Source organism: Pyrgilauda ruficollis, unplaced genomic scaffold (assembly GCF_017590135.1).
Source record: "Pyrgilauda ruficollis isolate IOZ18807 unplaced genomic scaffold, ASM1759013v1 scaffold2, whole genome shotgun sequence".
NCBI classification, from domain to species: Eukaryota; Metazoa; Chordata; class Aves; order Passeriformes; family Passeridae; genus Pyrgilauda; species Pyrgilauda ruficollis.
In genome coordinates this window covers 3,330,121-3,350,363 of record NW_024519206.1, presented here as the reverse complement: position 1 = coordinate 3,350,363, position 20,243 = coordinate 3,330,121, and the positions used below count along the sequence as shown (strand labels likewise).

The following is a 20,243-nucleotide window of genomic DNA, read 5'->3' as shown; positions in this document are numbered from 1 at the left end:
AGCTCATGCACTTAAAATGTTAGCTGCTACGTGGTGCTGTAATGCCAGCAACAGTGACGTTAAGGCACTTGCCATATCCTGCAAGCTGATCAATACCAGTACAAATTTCATAAAGCTGCCAGGAGCTTAGATTATGTTAACACAAACAGCAAAGAAAGAACAGCCAGAAAAGATACTGAGAAGTAGGAAAGATAGCAAGGCACACAGCCCTTATGACTGCCCTGAGAAAAGAATCAGAACAAACAGCTTTGGATGATCTGCACATGTACATCTATTCCTTTGAAATGCTGCGATATGTTTCTTTACCATAGAGGGGGACGTTAATGGAAGAGGTAGTGAATGGACGGAAATAACATGAAGTGATTTATGTTCAGGTGAGAGTGGGGACTCACAACTCCCTCGAGCAGTTGCATTTAGTCTCTAAAGTATATAAATTACACACTTGGGAAACTGCAAGTTGCAGGCTGTAGTCTTGTTTTATTTGGCTGTCCTGACTTTAACTGGGGTTCAATAGATCCAATTTTTCAATTTCAGACCATTAGAGAGAAGAAGGAAAGGAGGTTGTAATTTTTTTGTCTTTACTACCTTGTGATCTTTTCAGCACATAAAGGTCACGTACAGCAGATGTCAATAATCACACTCTTTACAGTTTCCTTAAAGTTCATAATTTTACAGAACTATTTCACAGGTTACTAAACCAAACCAAATTACTTCTCAGCAAGAGTGAATTGGTGCCTTTCCTATATAATTTTATGAGTCCCCTCTGGGTCTTCTCTAGTCCAAGGATTTGAGCATTTGGCATGAGATTTGAAACATGAACTGACTGTAAAGGACCAGAATTACCTGGATGTTTCAAAAATACAATATCAGATATTTTTCTCCAGGAATGGTTAAATAGAGGCACCCTTTTTATTTGAAAGAGAAAAATATTGGAGTCAAAATGCTCTTTGAGTGACTTCAGATGGAAATTTATCCCATGTTTTCAACAGTACAGTTTAATTCAGCACGTTGGTCACGCCTACCACCTAATTTCTAAAGGTGCTATGGGTTCATAACTCTGACTGAAATCTCTCAGACCTGCAAGGTCTTGCAGCCTTTATTTAGCAGCCAGAAGTGCTCACGCAAAACTAGAGACTGCTTCTCAAATGCAGTCCAACATTTTTTTGAGTCTTTCTCATGGAAAGGGCAAATAATACCATATCAACTTACTGTATTTCACAAAAAGAGGGGGAATTTAATGAAGGTTTGACTAAGGGGAATGTGATAAAATGTCTTTATTTGTTCAATTTTACTAAATTGCTGGTTTTTTCCTCCAAGGCCTTGAAGAAGGTAATTTTCAGCAAAAATTACATCCTAACTAGGATTCTTGGCATTGATTTGATTTGACTTCTTTTAACTGAAATGCTTAGAATTTAAAAACTGTTTCCATACATGAGAGGTGATAAGCATGTACATCATTTGATGTGCATGCTGTAAGCCCAAAATACCAATAAACACAGATACACTCATTTACTTCAGCATGGCATCACTCCTGTGCAATATCCCTTGCAGTATCTTACACCAATTAAATCCCACATTGCTTCTTTAATAATATTCTTATCTCTCTTTCCTAAGGATCAGCATATAGGCAGCTGCAAATAAGGAACTGGTTTTCAGGATTCCATGTAGCATATCTGGAACAAAAAGCAGAAGGAAAACTGTCCAATGCCCAGCACAGGGGAAAGCACTGCCCTGCCTCTCAGCACCTGCTGAAAGCTAGCAAGGGCTCTTGTGGTGATTACCAAGTTTCCTCTTGTCTAGAGTATCTTCAAGATTGTTTACCTTGGATTTATCTCTTGATCTGAATATTGAAATTTCAAAACATTTCTCCAATACTGTTGAAACAGAGAATAAGGAGCTTGTATTTCTTTCTGGGAACGAGGAAATGCCCAAATATTCAACTTTACTTAAATACATATTAATTATGAGTATCCACAAAATGGAAGGCTTAACAACTCTCACTTCAACAGTAGTTGTGTGAGTCTGCAAGAAGAAATTACACTGCTTCTTATAAGGTGTAAAAGGAGATCTTACACATTTTAGTGAATCTGGTTTTCAGCAGTGAAAATATGTCTTAATATATTTTTTTCAAACTTTTAAATTCAATTAGTTTCACAACAGACAAAGATATTTTTCATCTCTGTTTCAGACTGTGTCCTCCAGTGAGTATGTTAAAATACTTTCTTTCAAAGGGGGCTTTTTGAAACCAATGCCTGCAAACTAACTGCTGATTATTTGTACCCAGATATTATGCCCCAGATAATAGGGAATCGAGACTTGTATTTGCAGATATTCTAAACTGTTAAATAGGTAAATATTTCAGTAATTTCTTCCTTCAGTATTTTTTGATATCTAGGGGTCTTTTCCCATATAAAACCAAAATGTATGTTCACGAATGCCTGCATATAAATGTAACTACCAGAGTAAATTTAGAATATTGGTGTAATTTCAGTAAATTAAACAAAGACATATTAAACTAGTGTGGGTTTTTATGTCACTTTAGGTAGATAGAAATCTTGGAAATCAAGTACCACCATAGTTCTGATGATTTTGTTATTTTCATTTCAGTGACTATTAGATAAGGACTAAATTGAAAATAGAGTTTGAAAATACCAAAGTGGATAGAGTAATAAATAATATTAAAATAATTACAATAACAAGAAAACATGCTTAATGCTGCATAGCAGAACTGCAGATTTTGCCTAATATACCACGAGATTTTGCCACAATAAATGGAGAGAGTGAGAGTTCCATTGCTTAAACTCTTGTCAATGTTCCAGCAATGTTGTATTGACAATTTACCCATTATCTGTTAGTTATGACATAAAAATATTTTGCACTTCCTCAGACCCAAAGGCAAAGCATTTTAATTGTGCAGTGCAACATTTTAAATTGTACTGTCTCTTTATCAGGAATATTTTAATACACAAGCTACATTTTCATATTTAATTGCAGTTATCACACCTTAGCCTGTGGCTATACTTTTAATCAAGTAAGAAAACTCCCACAGACCTACTGTGTAGCCAACCCCTGTAGAGTATGTTATGGAAACTCAGTGTTTATGAGAACAACTGATTAGTATCTGTGAATTCACACTTCAGGGATAGTAGTCAGGATGTTGCAAACAAAAAACAAACTTCCCTTGAGTAATCCTAAGCACTAAGGAGAGTGCTTAGGAATTCAAAAGATACCATGAGCCTTTTGAAAGAGTGGCCAGGTAACACCACAGAGAGCCCTTTTCTAGATGATGTCTTGGCTTACTATTTCCTAGACTAAACTTCTCATTCAAGTTCAGATGATGTGGACACTAAAATTCAAATCTGATGAAGGAAATGCTGAGAGGGAACAACTGGGAATGGTTGCTAATATCACCCTCAGACAACATAACCTGGAGTAAGTTTCAGGCTCCAGTTTGGAGCCGAAACTCAAGCCACCACATCCACTTTACCAACGGTCCTGCTACAGTCAACAGTATCAAGCACATCTGATAGAAAACTTAGCAAAAACATTTGCTCTTCACCCAGAGTAATCTACTCCGAAAAAAAAACCCCACTATGTGTACCAGTTCAAAGCCCCTGACCCATGTAAGGGTTACAGGCGAAGCTAGAACTTCTTCTTCTCAGGGTGAGGTGTCAAATGTCTAATCCAAAGCTTTTAATTTAAAATATCCTGTTCCACTAACCCCATTTCCATATTCCTACAGAAAAACCATAACTGTTCAGATGAAACATATTTAGACCTTAAAAGATGTATTCTTTTGGTAACATTAACTTTTTCCCTGACTTTTCACAAGATGTCCACTTTTTCCCAGCTGATTTTCTCCAGAGCAGGGCTGTTCACAGTAAAGGCAGCCATGGCCCAAAGTGGCAGCTGTCCTGATGATACCTTTCCTCTTTATTTTCCTCTGCATCTGCAGCTCTCATGGAGGATGCCACATGCTTTTCCACAAGAACTGCTATGGTAGTCAGCTGAGGCCGGAAAAGGACATTATTTTGTGTCTAGCTATGTACTTTAGATCAGTGCCAGCCCACTCTGAAAGTCTACCTTTATTTCCTCTGCAATGGTGTACTTGGCTGAAGATTACTATTCCCCTACTTAGTAAGCAGCCTCCTGAATTGTGACAAGCATTTCAAGATAAACACTTTTGAGTCCTACTTTTATCACAGTTTGAGTCCTAGCTTTATTTCCTGAATTGTACAGCTATACTCCAAAACAGTTTTTTCCCCTTGGCTATCCCTACACTCCTAGTTTAAACACCCACAGTTAATCTCGTGCAAGCCTCTAGCTATCTTTTGGAAAAGCAATTTTGAAACCAGCAATCCAGTTTCATTTTCCATGATTTTAAAGGAGGTAACAGATAATTTCAGACATGGGTAACAAAGGCAGGGAATGAGGAAAAAGGGTGTCTCCTGTTCAGGGCTGCTGAGTTGCCATGTTTACAGCTCCAAGCAGGCTGCTGACCAGCCACAGCTCCATCTGTAAAATGATCCAGCTACTGTACTCTTGACTTTTGCAAGTTATGAGCAGCCACAGGAGATTGTGTAAGCGCTGGAGCAGCTGCAGAACCTTTCCCTCACTGAACTACTGAGGAGGCATGCCAGCTTGTTTGTGTGCTCCTCCACAACCTTTCACCTACTTTGGCTGTTTTGGCTGTACCGGGAACCCCTAGCAGCTTGACAGCTTGTGCAGCCGCAGTGTCGGGTGACAGAAAGATGAGAACGGGAAGATATGACCCTTGTTTGTAATGCTATTTCTGTCTTTTTTTCCATGTAAAGGGCCACATAAATATTTAGAAAACAAATATATTAGTAGGTTAAAGTATCAATCCAATTCCATAAATGCAGACCCATCTGTAGGTGGAGGGCAAGTGATTTGCTCTTGGTACTGCTGGAAATTTCATGAGGTGCTGTGAATATAACTCACACACTTGTCACCAGACTGCTCTGCTTACTTTCAAAACTTCCTAGTGCTACCATTAATTTCCACCCAGACTTACTGCTCCTCCTGAGTTATCATTTACCCTTCCTTACAGAAGCTGAATGAAAAGTTGCCTTTGTCCCTAGCAGAAAATGTTAGTCTGGTTCCATAAGAGAAAAAACTGACGTTGCCTGTCCACCTGTTTGCCAAACCATCCCTCCTAAGCATTTTAACCAAATTTGAATAGATAATCAACTCCATACAAACTGTGTACAAACTAGCAAGTGGTTTAGGGAGGAGAGATTAGAATTTTGCTACACACTGGATAAAAGGGAGGGGAAACTCAACCAGACTCATTCTACTAGAGAGTAGCCCCATCAGTAGTCATCCCACATAGTCTGGTTGGTCAAGAGAGGGCACTCATCCCAGCACATCTTATTAGGTCTCCAGCACTTGCTGGGTTAGGAAAAAGATCCTTGCATTTTTGTCTGTCCCAACAGAGAAAAAGGAAGGGCAAAAGCAACCATGATACCTTCTATTAGACTTCAGCAACATGGTCAGTTACTACACAGGCTGCCTGACCAGGAACACGGCTCTGACCTCAGTACAGCACGTTGTGTCTCTGGCTGGGGTGAGGACAAGAAACATGAGGTGAGAGACAGCTGATTGCAATGGAGAGCTATTAGGAGACAAATGGACAGGAATCCAGGCTTCATTCATTCCACTCTTCTGGACCCATCTGTTGTGGAAAAAAGCAGAATGTTAATGCAGCTCCATTTTCTTAAGCATAGTCAGCAAAACATTACTGTGACCAAGCAACTGCAAGTGTTGTTACTGCCTTTTCAAAACTTGCCCCAGGGCAATTCAGAAGAGGAAAGTTAAAATATCTAAACAGCAGAAATGAGACCCTCTCTGATGAATACTCCAGTTCAGAATTCGGCATTGTCCTTCATAGCCATTGTTCTCTGACACCTGCACTTAAAACTGTCACGTGTTTCAGAAGGAGGGCAAGATGGTGGTTGGAGAGGAAATAAAGTGAGAACACTGCTAAAGATAGGAGAGATGGAGGCATTATATGACGTGGTTACAATTTTCACAGCCTAGCTCACCTGCATCTTGGCGGATGATGAATCCTCATATATTGTTGCATTTGTGCCTAAAACTTAGCTGTCTTGCTCAACATTCAGAAGATCCATAAGAATTACTTCACAGATATATAGTTTAGATGTGCAAGAATATAAATTAATGTTGTTCAGAACCTCCTGTAACATATAACCATCATACAAAGAGCAAGAAGCAAATCTGAATTATGAAGAAGACATGCTTCTTTTAGAAGATCATCTGAGTTAAGAAAAACCTCAGTTGTTGTGCTGCTGATGTGTAAAATTCTTGTAGAAGTTTGTTTTGATTTGAAAAACACCCAGGATTTGAGTTACTGGAGCCTTGTCCTTTTAACAAATGGGGAAGGCAACACGCTTCCTGTATTTCCTGCAACTACAATTTTACCTTTGTTCACAGCTAAATTGAGTATGTAAGATATTTGTTCATACCTTACTGCATATAACTACTAGGAAACCAATAAGAAAACAAGTTGCTGTAAAGAAAATTAATGCAAACAACAAAAATTGTCCTTAGTAGACTATTTCCCTATTCAGACTGCTCACAAAGGATATTCCAGTTACTTATATTAAGCAGGCTCAGCACACCAACAGATTAAATAAAACATCTCATAGGAATAGAAATAATGACTTTATAAACTGCAATAACTGCCTACTTCAGAGAACTTCCTGACCCAGATTTTATTGCAAAGAGTTAATTGTGAGGTTCCTGCTTGTCACCGATTAGTGGCTTAAGGAAGAAAGTGGAACTAAACAAAAGCTATCCTGCATGTTTCATGGTTTAAACAAATTTGTATGATATTTTCATTTCTGTGACTCATCTGCAACTTGCAGTCAAACCAAGTTTAAACAGTCAAAAGCAAATCTCAAATTTTTAAATTTTTAACTGCCGTAAAGAACAGGAAAAAATCAAAGTCATTACATTTGCTGCTATTTGATGTCTAAATTTTGCTTCATTTCACATTTCATATGCCAACATTTGATCACTGTGGTAAGCCAGAATATATCTCATGGAAAAATAACAGAATAACTCTCCCAATAAAATAATAAAACAGGGAGCAATAAAATAATAAAACATAAAGTACAGCAGGAGTAGAGCCATAAGTAGGGATAACAGATATACTAGGAAGACAAAAATGAGATAAAGTTAAAAAAAAAGTCTAATGACAAGCTAAAGTATTTTTCTCTGTCTGTTAAACTATGTGCACAGCTTTCTTGTGAGGAATTTGATCTTCCTTCCCCTGAAAAGAGTTTACATGTTTGTGTGTCTAAATATGTGCATATAAAATTGGACTGGAGAGTTGTATGGAAATATTAGGGCATATTTTGCATTATTTTACTGCCACATGCTTCTGCTGTTACAGACCAAGTTTTCAGATGTCAGAAAGCCCTCCGCTGACATTAATTCCATTCTTCAGTGGCTTATGCAAACCCTGCCCTCAGTAAAGTGGACTGGGCATGCTGGGAAAAGGCCAGGCAGCACTGGAGATCCAAGCTCCTTCCCCAGCAAAGAGGAAAGGTGAGGGGGCTTTTCCCAGCTCGACTGTGACCCTGGGAGATGAGCTGTCCCTGAGAGCCCTGTGTCAGCCCCTTCTTAGGTCAGCTCTAGTGACAGTAAATAAAGGCCACATGCTGATCGGGGGCCAGTGCGTCACCAGCACAGCTGTCCTCGGGTATTTGGCCACTATTAACCAGGTCACAGCCATGACCTACATGTCAGCAGCCCGCGGCTGGGACCTGATTTTGCTCCCTTTGCCGTCCACGCAGTCGGCCATGCTCTGTGCCGGCCCTGGAGCTACCCGTCAGTACCGGCACTGCCAGCACCCCCCGTATGAGTGCAAACACACAACTGCCCCGGGCACCATCGCGCCCCTCATGCCGGGCCATGGCGCCGTGCACCGCTTCCCCCCGAGCCCCGGCGCCCACGGCGTGTCTGTGCACAGCCCGCACAGGGCCGGAGCCTCCGCAGCCCGTGAGGGGCGGGAGCAGCACGGCGCCCTCGCAGCTGGGCACGGCCGCCCTGCCAGCCTCGCCCGGCCCCTGCCCCGTGCACAAGGTCACCGCGGGAGGCGCAGCAGCAGCACCCGCCGCTCTGTGCGCCTTGGCCCCGGGCTGTGTCCTGGCCCCGCGGCTGTGTCCTGGCCCCGCGGCTGCTCCCCGTGCCGCTGGCGCGGTGCCCGCCAGGCCAGGACGGGCACGGGGAACGCCGCCAGCGCTGTCACGAGGGGCCCGGGAGGGGCGCGGCCTGGCGGAGCGCCGCCCCCCTGCGATTGTAAATAGAGGCGCCACGTGAGGCCACCCGCCACAGGCGAGGGGACGGTGACAGTCCCGGAGCCCGCGGAGCACTCGCTCTCTCAGCGATCGCTTACCTGCCACGCACCCGCCGGCCCGGCAGCGATGAAGGCCGCCCGGATCGCCCTCCGCAACGCCGCCCCGCTGGCAGGGGCCAGTGCCGGCAGCAGCAGCGGCCGGTTGCCACAGGAGGTGGAGCAGTTTTCCCGCTTCTCCCCCTCCCCGCTCTCCATCAAGCAGTTGTTGGACTTCGGTGAGAGTCGGGAGGAGCGGGGGCAAGTCAGGGCTGCGGGGCAGCCCAGGCTCGGAGGCTCGTTTCCCCATGGAGGAGCGAGCCCGGGGGCTGCCGCGGGGAGGGTGCGGGAGCGGCGCTGTGCGGGACAGAGCAGGCGGCGATCCCCGCCCGGAGGGTCGCGCTCAGCCAGCGCTGAAGTCACTGCCGCCCCCCGGCTCGGCTGCCCAGAGCTAGAGTGGAGGAGGGGAACGGGCCCGCCGGGTATTCCCAGCCCCGCTGGGAATCTTCCGGCCCCGGCGTGGCGGCGGTGGCGGGGAGTTCGTCTCGGGCGGGCACCCCCGGCCGCAGTTACCCGCCGGCCAGGTGCCAGGGGCTGGAGACCTGTGGGTGCCACCGTCAGAGCTGAAGATGCGCTACAACAACACTGCTTCGGCGGTGTTCGTAGGGCGCGGGCGCTGAGAGGGACGTGGGCTGCGGGGCGGGTTCTGCTCCGCGCACACGGAGGCGGGAGGAGCCATCGGGCGGAGCGAACGCGCAGTTCCCACATCCCGTTATCGCTTCGGCAGCTCTGGCGGCTGTGCGCACATGATAGCACCAGACGTCACCCCGAACAACCTCCTGTTTACAGGGGCCGGAGTGCTTCTTAGGGGATTGCAGTTAAGTCTCATGGCTAAATGGGAACTGTAAAAGTATTCCGTCCAGGAGCACGCTGTGTCTTACTGTCATGTAAACAGCGTTCTGCATAAACATGTAACACCTAAGTGAGCTGGCCGGTAAAAGCCTCATGATTGTAGAGAAACAGAGTCCTGAAATTTATGGGAAGTCATCAATCTGTATTTTCATCTTGAAACTTCCTCAAACAAAAACTGTATTTTGGATTTATTCATAGGCTCAACTAATGGATGCGAGAGAACTTCTTTTGCATTTTTGCGACAAGAACTTCCTGTGAGGTTTGCAAATATCTTGAAAGAAATTGATCTTCTTCCTGATAAATTACTAGGCACTCCATCAGTAAAATTAGTAAGAAGCTGGTAAGTATGAACTGCTTCAATTCAGCATGCAAAGTTACACAGCTTTGAGAACTTTGTTGTTACAGCCTTTTTTAGTAAAAAGTATAAGAAAGTATAACAAGTATAAACAAAGTAGACAAGTATAATAAGTATATAACAAAGTATAACAAGTAGAAATGCAGTTCCTTCATCAAATCTGAGTTGCAAGCTGTTACACACTGTCCTTTTCTAGCACACTAAAATTAAATTGAAAATCAATATGATTATATTGCTATCTTTAAATAGGTGTGGGGGGCGGGGAGTTAACAGTTTGAAATAGCTAATAGAGAAGGGAGAAAAGAAAACGTGTTCTGTTTCCACACAGCATTCCACACAGACTCTGAGACCCACACAAAATGGGAAAGCAGGCTATGTACTTGTTTTGATCTCCCACTGATGGAGTCACTAACAGAGCTTCTATTCCAAAGTATATTGTCTTGACCTGTGCAGCAAGTGTTTGAAATTCAATTAACATAATCTCTGCAGCTGACACAGTGGTTGAATCTGATTTAACCTTGTTTACTGGCACAGTTGCAGCATTTGCCAGGATGGCTGACATAAAGAGCAGAAGTATTAGAGTCAGGTCTAGAAACTCTTCTTAATATAGCAAACTGTTGTGCCTTTGCTGTATGCGTCAAGGCTGTCAGATGTTAGTGCAAGCAGCTCAGCTACTTAGCTTCTTAGCTTCTGCCAAAGCTGATCAGATTTGGAAAAATGTTCCTTAAGTGGCTTCCTGATTGGCATTGTCATTTGGATCTTCTTTTGAAATACATCTCTTCCAAAGAATTATAAGGGCATCACATGTACCTTAACTGAGGGCTTAGATTCCTCTCTGGTGGCAGGCACAAGAAAAGACTTAAAACTTCTGGAGTTCAGGCAGTCAAGAAGTGTCCATCTGTCATTCCATTGTTGGTTGTAACTTGGATATTTTAAAGATACTTAAAACTCCCAGATGACTTGTTAGGACTAATGATATGCACAAGACAAAGTATTTTTGATATTGCTAGAATAATAAAAATCAAATTGATAGCATATATTTCTTGTCTTCTTTTTCAATAGGTACATCCAAAGCCTAAAGGAGTTGATTGAATTTCATCAGAAAAGCCCAGATGACCAAAAAGTCTTATCTGAGTAAGCTTTTCATGTTTTTCTTTGAACTTTTTAGTTCTCCTTCTACTTTTCACAGTATAGTCACTTTAGACTGACAGCCATGATGAGCTGAATTTGATAATCTAGCAGGAAGAGCTGAACATAGAACAAGCTGGTCGACACCTCTGACCATGTTTAGCAGTATTGCAAATAATTATGACCTGTAACAGCCTAATTTTAAGGTCATATTGCTCCTTGAACATTCAGAGATATAAAAAAAAAAAAAAAAAATCTGTGTAGTCATATCTCTGCTTTTATCCAAGATGTCAGCTTGGGATCTTTTTTCTTTCCTTTTCTTCTGCTCAAATAAATGAGTAAACAAGTTGTGAATTTGATATGGCTCATTATACCTTTTGTTTTAAAAATGCCAAATACTTCTGTGTTAGGTCAATGAGGAATTACTTTTAAAAGAGTTTAAAAAAAAAAAACCACACTGTATTTTAGTATTAAGGCTGTTAAGCACTTATCTGTGCTGGTGCTAGATTAGATAATTACATTATAAAAGCTTGCTTCTGTGGAGTCTGAGAATAATGTTCTAAAAAGATTTCTTGTTTTTAAACCTAGCTTTATAGATACTCTAATTAGAGTCCGAAACAGACATCATGATGTGGTTCCTACAATGGCACAAGGTGTAATTGAATACAAAGACACTTTTAAAGTAGATCCTGTCACCAATCAAAACATCCAGTATTTTTTGGATCGTTTTTACATGAGCCGTATTTCCACCCGGATGCTAATGAACCAACACAGTAAGTAGAAATTTTTAGCTGAGGAAAAACTTCAATCTAATTAGTAACATGTTAATGTAAACATTTCTTAAAACTGCTGGAGAACTACTTTACATGATTTTGTGTGACACTGAAAAGTTAGAAACTGAATCTGTCACTTAAAGTAATGGGAAAACTTTAAGTGAGAGACAACAAAACAATTGAAATAACTCTTTTATGGAATATGTAGGGATATCATTCTTTATGTCTGAAAAGCCTTTAGATGTGAGCTACAGAAAAGCCAACATAGTTTGCTGACAGTAGATAGCGTTTTAACTCATAAAAGGCATAAACAACATTCAGTATTTTCTGTAATTATATGTTGCCATCACACTGCATTAGTCTCAGTTTTGGGGCTTTTTTATAAAACACTATTTGGGATTAAATGTTCTGTTGTTCTTATGTCAAACAGCTCTTCTTTTTGATGATAAATCTGGCTCGGGGCACCCAAGGCACATTGGAAGTATTGATCCTTGCTGTGATGTTGTCGAAGTAGTGAATGGTGTGTATTCTCAGAGCTTTAACATTTCTCTTCCTGATCAGTATCTATATCTGATTGCAAGCAGTTTGGGTAACCAGCTTCAGTTGTAGAGGGTGCTGATTGGCTTTAATTGAAATAGCTGAAAGCAGTCTTATCGAGGCATGAGCTTTTAGAGGACAGAATTTAAAATACAAAGTAGCAGTAAAAAAACATGTTGGAGTAAATCCTAGCAAGTGACAGATGAGGTAGGAGTTGAAGTTGTCTGAGGTGTTGAGATTGGTTTTACCTACTGGTAGGTAGCAGATTCATCAGTTCCATACAGCTTCTGTAACTACCCATTGTTCTCAATTTTTAGTGCACACAGTGGATGCAATATTATCATTCCCTTGTGACATAATCCAGTCTTAGACTGTTGAACACCTTAGCAGCTAAGGCAGTTAAAAGATGCATTCTGCCATGCATTAGAATGAATTTTTACATTGTTTGATATTATACTTTATATAATTTATTAAAATAATTTTTTCAGATGCTTATGAAAGTGCCAAGATGCTGTGTGACCAGTATTACTTGACATCTCCTGAACTGAAACTTACTCAAGTGAACGGTAAGATAAGAGCCTATCGATAGCCAAAACTGCTTCTTCTACTGAGTCAAAAGTCTCCCAATTCTGTAACCTTAGTGCACATACCAGTTGATCTGGCTTGGGCTAGTTCCTCTTCATTTTCTATTATAGGCACCTCATTTAACCTCCCATGTTAGAACTCAAATGTTGGTGTATCTTAAACACAACATTTTTAAGGTACCATTTATTAATTTGAGAAAAGTCAGACAAACCTGTACCTGAAGTAGTATGACAAGTTGCTACAGAGGACCTCCATATCTGGAGTGAGGAACTGGGGATGCTGACTGAAATGCTGGGTCTGGTCTGAGCTGCCTGCATGTGTCTGACAGCAGTCTGCTTAATGTTTGAAATCCTTTATTTATAAAGGGGAATAAATACTTGATTTTTTAATTTGTTTGTTTGAAAAGAAACTTATTAAGCAAGTGACAATTGTAATCTAAACACTGTAATGAATGCATAAAGCTGTTTGCCAGTTTTGGAGGAGGGAAAACAAAAAATGAAACGATTTATTTTTTTGTTTGTTTTGGCAACTTGCTTATGGTGAAATTTGGATACAATATAGAAAAATGTCATCACCCTTTTGAGTGTTTTTTATTTTTCCTTTCCTCTAGGAAAAGCTCCAGGAGAGCCAATTAGCATTGTATATGTTCCATCTCATCTTTTTCACATGCTTTTTGAGCTCTTTAAGGTATGTTAGTATAGACTGAGAGAGTGAAGTGGGATGTGGGATTGTGGTCACCAGTAGCCTTCTGCTTTTAGAGATTACATCTGCAGGTTTGCCCTCCTGTCTTTTCTGTGGAGTGGACAATGTATTTAAGGAGTAGTGACTGCAGCTGAACTTCAGTGCTGCCAACATGACATACAGAAATCTGGCAACCTTTAGCAACTGCTGAACTTTGCTCTTCTCCAGAAACTTGTTGACTTTAAGGGAGTTATATTATTTAATTTATTGTGCCCGAGTTAATGTTGGCAAGAATGTTGTAATCTTTCACTCAGAAGAGTCTTGGCTATGCTTAGATGCTTTAAGTTGTGAGACCTCCTGTCACACCTTAAATGGTGATAAATCTGCTCCCATTATGCCAAAATGCTAAGTGTGTCTCCTGGAAACCAGGCACTCATAGGAGTAGAGGATAATTTTGCCTCTGTGTAAAAGGGATATGGTTTGAAGTGTGTGGATTCAACAACCTCTGATCACAGTAACCTTCTTTTCCATAGAATTCAATGAGAGCAACTGTTGAATTCCAAGAAAACAGTCCTACCCTTTCTCCGGTTGAAGTTACAGTAGTTCTAGGGAAAGAAGACCTGGCAATCAAGGTATTTTGTTGGCCTACCACAATGGCCCTACTGTAATGTTTTTATGTTATTATAGATGCATAGCTGGTTCTATAAAAGGTCTGTCCTCTGAGAATGGGTCGAAGACACTATGCATGAGCACAAGAGCATTCTCTTGATGATATGAGCCTCCATGTTCACAATTATCTAGTCAAAAAATAATGTGCTGCAAAACAAATCTTTGCATTTATGACTGTTGGAAAGGTGTGTTCAAATAACTTTTTAAATGCCATTCTTAGTGCATGCTTGTTACTAACTTTGTTCTCTCTTAAATCAGATCGCAGACCGAGGGGGTGGTGTTCCAGTGAGGAAAATTGAGCGGCTGTTTAGCTACATGTATTCCACTGCACCGAGGCCAAACGTGGATGATGCTCGAAATACTCCTCTTGTAAGATACTTTCAATACTCATGTTGCAATTAGATTGTTGTAAGTGTTGGTGGGTTAATAATGAAGCACTGTGTCCATCCTGCTGTTTCGTGGGGTATTCAAAGATTTACTGTGCCCCATAAGTATGAATTTACACTTTCTGAAACAGAATTTTAGTATTTAGCTTAGTGGACAAAAATATGCTTTCAAAGGCATAAAGAAGGAAGAACATTACAACCTGAGTCTAACCCTCTCATTATTTTCTTCCTGCTTTCCAATGACATTAATTTACTTTGTCTTCACTCTCCATTCAGACCTCAAACTTACTGTAGATCATGTGGTCTTTCTGAAGGCAAGCACAACTGGAACAGTCTTTTAGATTATTATGTTTATCTCCCAGTAGAAAGCTCCTTTTATTAATCAAGCTGTACTAGCAATAACAAGGGAGGGAAAAAATACTGAAATTTAACATGCAAAAGTGGGACATATATATATATATAGACCCTCCCTCTTCCATGGAGATCTTTTTTCTTGTGACATTGGGTTTTTAATGGTCAGTTTCAGCATTCTCTATGAAACTGATTAGAGATTTATGTTTTCTTCCAAGAGAAGAGGAAATTCAAAGGGTATTTTAACAGCTTAAAAATCTCTGAAGACTTTCCAGCTATTTAACTTGAAGCCATTAGAGCTAGTAAAAATAAATTAATTTTATACTGTACTTTATTTTTAGGCTGGCTTTGGATATGGCTTGCCAATTTCTCGTCTGTATGCTAAGTACTTTCAAGGAGATCTAAATCTTTATTCCATATGTGGTTATGGAACAGATGCTATCATCTACTTGAAGGTATGTATTTAAATTTAGTTAAATAAAATATTACTGCCATTAATGCAGTGGGATAACTACTTGTTACCATTTTAAGGTAAACAGATTCTCTGCTCGTGAGTAGCTCTTGTTTTTTCTTGAGAAATGACAGATTTAGTAACTGGTTCTTAACTGGTATCAAAAAAGTCACTTGGATTTAACTAGTCTACTTGAACAACTACTAGTGAGAACCCTGTTGGTTTTCAGATTGTGTTAAGGTGTTACCTACTTGTTCATGGAATACCAAGTACTTGAAGAGAGTGAAGGAAAGGTGTGAGCAACAGATCTGGTTTGTTTATTCTGAAAACCAGAAAGTCTGTATAAACTAAATCCTTAATGAGTCAAGGTGCTACTCAACATCTGCCATATAGCCCCTCAATGGGATTCAGATACCAGTAATTTTGAACACTGGGCATATAACTTGCACTGCTGTTTCTATAAGAAACCTGCCAACAACACTACATGTTGTTTTCTACTTTCTGTGCCTAATCATGGGAGAAACCTCCTTTGAATTCCCCTTGCTAATCTGAAAACACTGAAGCACAATCAGAGCAGAAGTAGGAAAGGAAGAGACAGTTCAGCTGTATATTTTTAACACTTCTATTGAAAAATTTTCACTGGAATTTTGCAAATCAAAGTCCTTTTCCATGCATTCCTGGACTATCTTGAAAACATGTTAGAGGCTACTGCTTAAGGCCTATGAAAAATGCATAAAATAGGGTGAGCTGTTACTGCAGTTGTCCTACCAAATCAGTCATAGATGCTGAAGCACATAGACTACCACATCTACAGTGGAAACATTTGTGCATTTGTTTTCTGGTGTCACTGGCTTAACACTTCAGGCATGCTGAATGAATCTTTAAGTGACATTATTGAAAGATATTAACCTGTTACTTCTTGACTTTTAGGCCTTATCAACAGAATCAATAGAAAAACTCCCGGTTTTTAACAAATCAGCTTCCAAGCATTACCAGGCTACCTCAGAGGCAGATGACTGGTGTGTCCCAAGTAAAGACCCAAAGAATATGGCTAAGCAAAGTGCAGCTTCCTGAAGAGAAGTTGATATCAAGACATCCTAGGGGATCAAGCTGACTTCAAGAGCAGCATTTGGAAGTATTCATCTACCTTTAAACAAGCAAGTTTCAGGACTAGCAGAAGAAAAATAAGAGTATCATAAACCTAGGCTGTATGCACTGAATCTGAAACCTTGCTGTGGACTTCAGGATGAGGAAAATAGGAGCACATATGTCTTTAAAGAAGAGCTATGTATAGAGAAAAATCAAGCTATTTTTTTACTATGATCAAAGACTTGTTGTGGTAGGGGTGTGCAATTTTTAAATCCTGTTTAATGCTTGAATTCTTAATACTGACTGATAAACGAGTTATGCTGATGCATATTTTTCTGTTAGAATAGTTATCAGCAGTTTATCTTATTACAGAACTCCTCAGGTAGATAGATAGCATCCATACTTTAAAGTTGTATTTATAACATTTGGAAAAGATCCACTTAACATGGCAGTCTTGTAGCAAGATACAAACAGCATTCAAGTACAGCCTGACTGGAAGAGAGGGAACCCTGGGAGGTAGAGAGAAAGTTTTTGCCATATATAAGGAAGTCCCATTTTGAAAACAAAAGCTATTCTAGGAATAATTAAGTGATCTTCATATTAAGTGATGCCTTGCTCTGTGAGTCACACTGCTAGATATTTTATGTTAAACTGTTCATGGGAAATCAGCCAAGTAGGGCTTCTATGCATAAGGTAATGAAGAAAATCAGGATATTTTTAAGAGCTACTGGAAAGAAATGGAAAGCTACTTGGTTGTAATAGCTCTCACATTAAGGTACATCTGGCCTATGTCCCTGTATTCTGGAGAATGTGTGCCAAGTCAGTTAGAATTTTCCAAGAACTGAAGTCAGACATTGCAAGTTGAACAGAAAGGTTTTGGTGATATGTATTGTATAAGCAAGTTGTGAAGAACAGCTTGTTTAAAACACAGTCTTGTTGTTTGTTTCTGTTGTGCTGTTAGATTAGTGGCTCAATGCACTAAACCAAAATCTGCCAATTGTGTTTTTCAAATTTGTATTGGACCACATCACCCCAAAGATGTACCTAGTGAATCTGTACCCTGACAGCTGTGGCTGAGCACTGAAGGTCTTTCAGGAGTGGTGTTGGAAATGTAAAAATTTATTTTAAGAACTGTTCATTGCAATGGAAAGGGCTTAAGAAATGTTTCAAAATGTAAACAGCACTGAAAACTACAGGAAAGCTTTTGTGAAGAGCAAAATAGGGGGAATTCCCACAGGAAAATGCCAGTGGGAGAGAGTTGTTCAGAAAATGTTCCATTCTCAGTAAGCTTCTTCCTTGCCCATCTTCTTTGTGTGTTTTCACTTTTGTAAGCAAGGTAAACTTTAACAGATGCTAAACTATTGGATGCTGCCAAGCTGGCCAGTCAGAAGTTCATCAGGACTGTAAAATATTACTTGAATTTTTTTAAACTAATTATCATATTATTTTCTGTTTATGTGATCCTTTGCAAAAAGTTACAAATACAGTAAAACATCCTGCTCAGTATGACAGTTTTCTATTAGAGCTTTCTATTTGTTGGGCAGAAAATGACTCCATATTCCACTGTGAATCTAAAATGGTTTTTAATAGGAAACTACCTTTGCATTCTTGAAGTCCTGTTGAGAAATATTTCTCATTGAAAATAAAATATATTTTGGTATGCCTCATTTATTTTAAAAACTAATTTTAGATGTATTAATGATAACTGCTGAGCATGATGATCTTAGTACTGCATCTAGGCTGTTTTTATCCTGGTGAATAAGCTGCAGTCACCAGATCATGCATCTGAGCTCAGCTCAGTGAATGCTATGGCTGATAAAAATGAAATACCTTTGTCTGGAATATAGAGGTGTAAAAAAAGCTGCTTTCACTGTCATAAAGTAACTGAGTATTTGTTGATTTTTGAATGGAATGCAAGGTTACAAACACATACCAAAATAGTCATTGTTGTCAAGTACACACAATTTATACCTTTCTGTCTGCATCTAGGAGTGCTTGAACCTGAGTTATGATCTGGTGGTACATTTGCAATACAGCTGCAGCTGCTTCAGTTAATTTCTGTTTCAAAGCAGCTGAGACACATGTGCTGCAGAAATGTTTGTGATGCTGCTTGCAGAGCAAAGCTGTGGAACATTCATGATGCAGGCAGAGGTTGTGAAGCACTTAAGGAATACACATGAAATCTGTGTAGTATCTAGGCTATCTACTTAGATAATACAGCACCTTTTCCAGCATTCACTGACTTTTTATTCTGAAAGCAGAGCTATAGTTTTAAGTCTTTTACTTGGATGTAGATGTTGAAATAGTTTTATAATAAAATGTTTTAAATGCTTGTCTGTGTCTTTGTTTTTTAAGAAGTCTGATGCGAGCAAGGGCTTTTTATTTTAAATCTTATGAAATGGAGTTGAGAAAAACAATACTCATACCATGTTGGGTAGAGCAGCAGGGCGAAACACTGGAAGAATGATCTGCTTATGCTTCATGTTGCACTGGTTGAGAGGTTACACAGTACCTAAAATGAGTGCATCACCTTACCCATCTCCTTACTCTTTTTAATTAGGAGGGTATTCATTTTGAGATGAGAATTGGGAATGTTTCATCAGTGTGTGTTCTACGCTCTAAAGTTGTTGTTCAGTTTTAAAGAGTATGAAAATTGACTAAGAAAAAAAGACATCCATCACTGGGTTTATATCTAAAAGAAAAGTTTTCCCACAGAGGAAAGGGATGGCTGTCTTTCAGCTCTGAAGCAATGGGACAGCTGGCTTTTCGTAGCTGGTGTGTAAGAAAATGGTAGTGATCAGATGGTGTCATGACCCAAAGGTCCTGTACAACTGGTGCTTTAGCAGACTTCTGTTGGCCTGCGGCTATCTTGCATCTCCCTTAATTTTAAGAAGATGGAGTAACTGTAAAAATATATGTAGATACTTTACCTGAAAAAGGAGAGGTGAAAACCAGCCTGACTCCAGGTGTCTGGCAGCAAGTCTAAAAGTGACAGCCTTGTGTTCTGAGTTTACCCTCCTAAACAAGGGTTTCACCTTCTTAAGAGTTTTGACTCGTAATGCCAGGGAAGCAGATTACATGGCATCCCATTTTTGCATTTTGCAATTACAGAAATGTACCACTCTGACATATACCAGCATGCCAGGTGTGTTGGGAGAAACATCCCCAAACTAAAATACACCAGGGACTTCAGTAAACTACTACAGCAAACAAAAGGAAACCAACAACAAGAACACCCATGTGTTTTCCCATCATTTTTACCGTGCTGCAGCCTCCATAGACAGGACTTCATATTTCCTGTCAGGTTTTTCGAAGCAAAAATATACATATGTGCATTCTATACCCTGCCTATGGCAGGCTTGGGAGCAGGGGTGCCCAAGTGCAGCAGGATGGACCCAAGTTGCTGTCTGTGCAACTCCCTGTTGAGCACATGGCCCCAGCAGAGCCAGGACTCTCTGCAGCACACTGTGCACAGACCACGAGTCCCAGCCAAGCTTCTGCAGTCTAGAAGGCAAAAGGTGGGTTTTTTCCTTCCCCTGCACAAGCCCAGTGGGTAGGAGGCCATGCACCAGCCCTTGGTCACCATGTGGGGCTGGCTTGTTGCTAGCACGTCAGGGGGACACTGACATCAGCACATTTACCCACGGCTGAAGAGTGTTCTGGTTTCACAGGAGATAAGCAGGTGTTGCACTTTCGCCCTTTGCTCTCTGATTGGGACCTTACACAGCCAGGTTCCTGATGTCAACAGAAACCACGCCAAAGCACCCTGTGTTTTCTCTTCCAGATCATTAGCTAAAAAGTGTACACTGATTACTGGTTAGTGTTACTGGTGCCTTGGGCACATATCCAGATTAATCTCCCTGGAGCCTTGATACACAGTTGTTCATTATCATCATTTCCCTATCACTTAACCAAGTTTTTAAATCCGCCAGACTTTGCCCTTTAC

At 40.6% G+C, this 20,243-nt stretch overlaps 3 protein-coding genes across 3 annotated transcripts in view; 2 read left to right on the top strand and 1 right to left on the bottom strand.

Annotated features, from left to right (window-relative positions):
* DYNC1I1 (dynein cytoplasmic 1 intermediate chain 1) overlaps window positions 1-5,909 on the bottom strand; it is a 211,901-nt gene extending 205,992 nt beyond the window's left edge. Inside the window, exon 1 of the mRNA XM_041466643.1 lies at window positions 5,489-5,909. The gene's annotated coding sequence lies outside the window, so the exon portion shown is untranslated. The remainder of the gene's footprint in view (window positions 1-5,488) is intronic.
* Window positions 11-8,354, top strand: LOC121352870. The gene is made up of 2 exons (XM_041466200.1): window positions 11-374; window positions 7,439-8,354. Exon 2 carries the CDS (start codon window positions 7,533-7,535, stop codon window positions 8,352-8,354), a length of 822 nt encoding a protein of 273 aa, XP_041322134.1. The 5' UTR covers window positions 11-374; window positions 7,439-7,532.
* Window positions 8,355-8,371: 17 nt separating this feature from the next.
* Window positions 8,372-18,629, top strand: PDK4 (pyruvate dehydrogenase kinase 4). Its single transcript, XM_041466864.1, has 11 exons — window positions 8,372-8,619; window positions 9,491-9,632; window positions 10,710-10,781; window positions 11,364-11,548; window positions 11,979-12,068; window positions 12,574-12,651; window positions 13,281-13,357; window positions 13,885-13,983; window positions 14,279-14,389; window positions 15,099-15,212; window positions 16,139-18,629. Exons 1-11 carry the CDS (start codon window positions 8,472-8,474, stop codon window positions 16,280-16,282), a joined length of 1,260 nt encoding a protein of 419 aa, XP_041322798.1. The 5' UTR covers window positions 8,372-8,471; the 3' UTR covers window positions 16,283-18,629.
* Window positions 18,630-20,243: the final 1,614 nt, after the last annotated feature.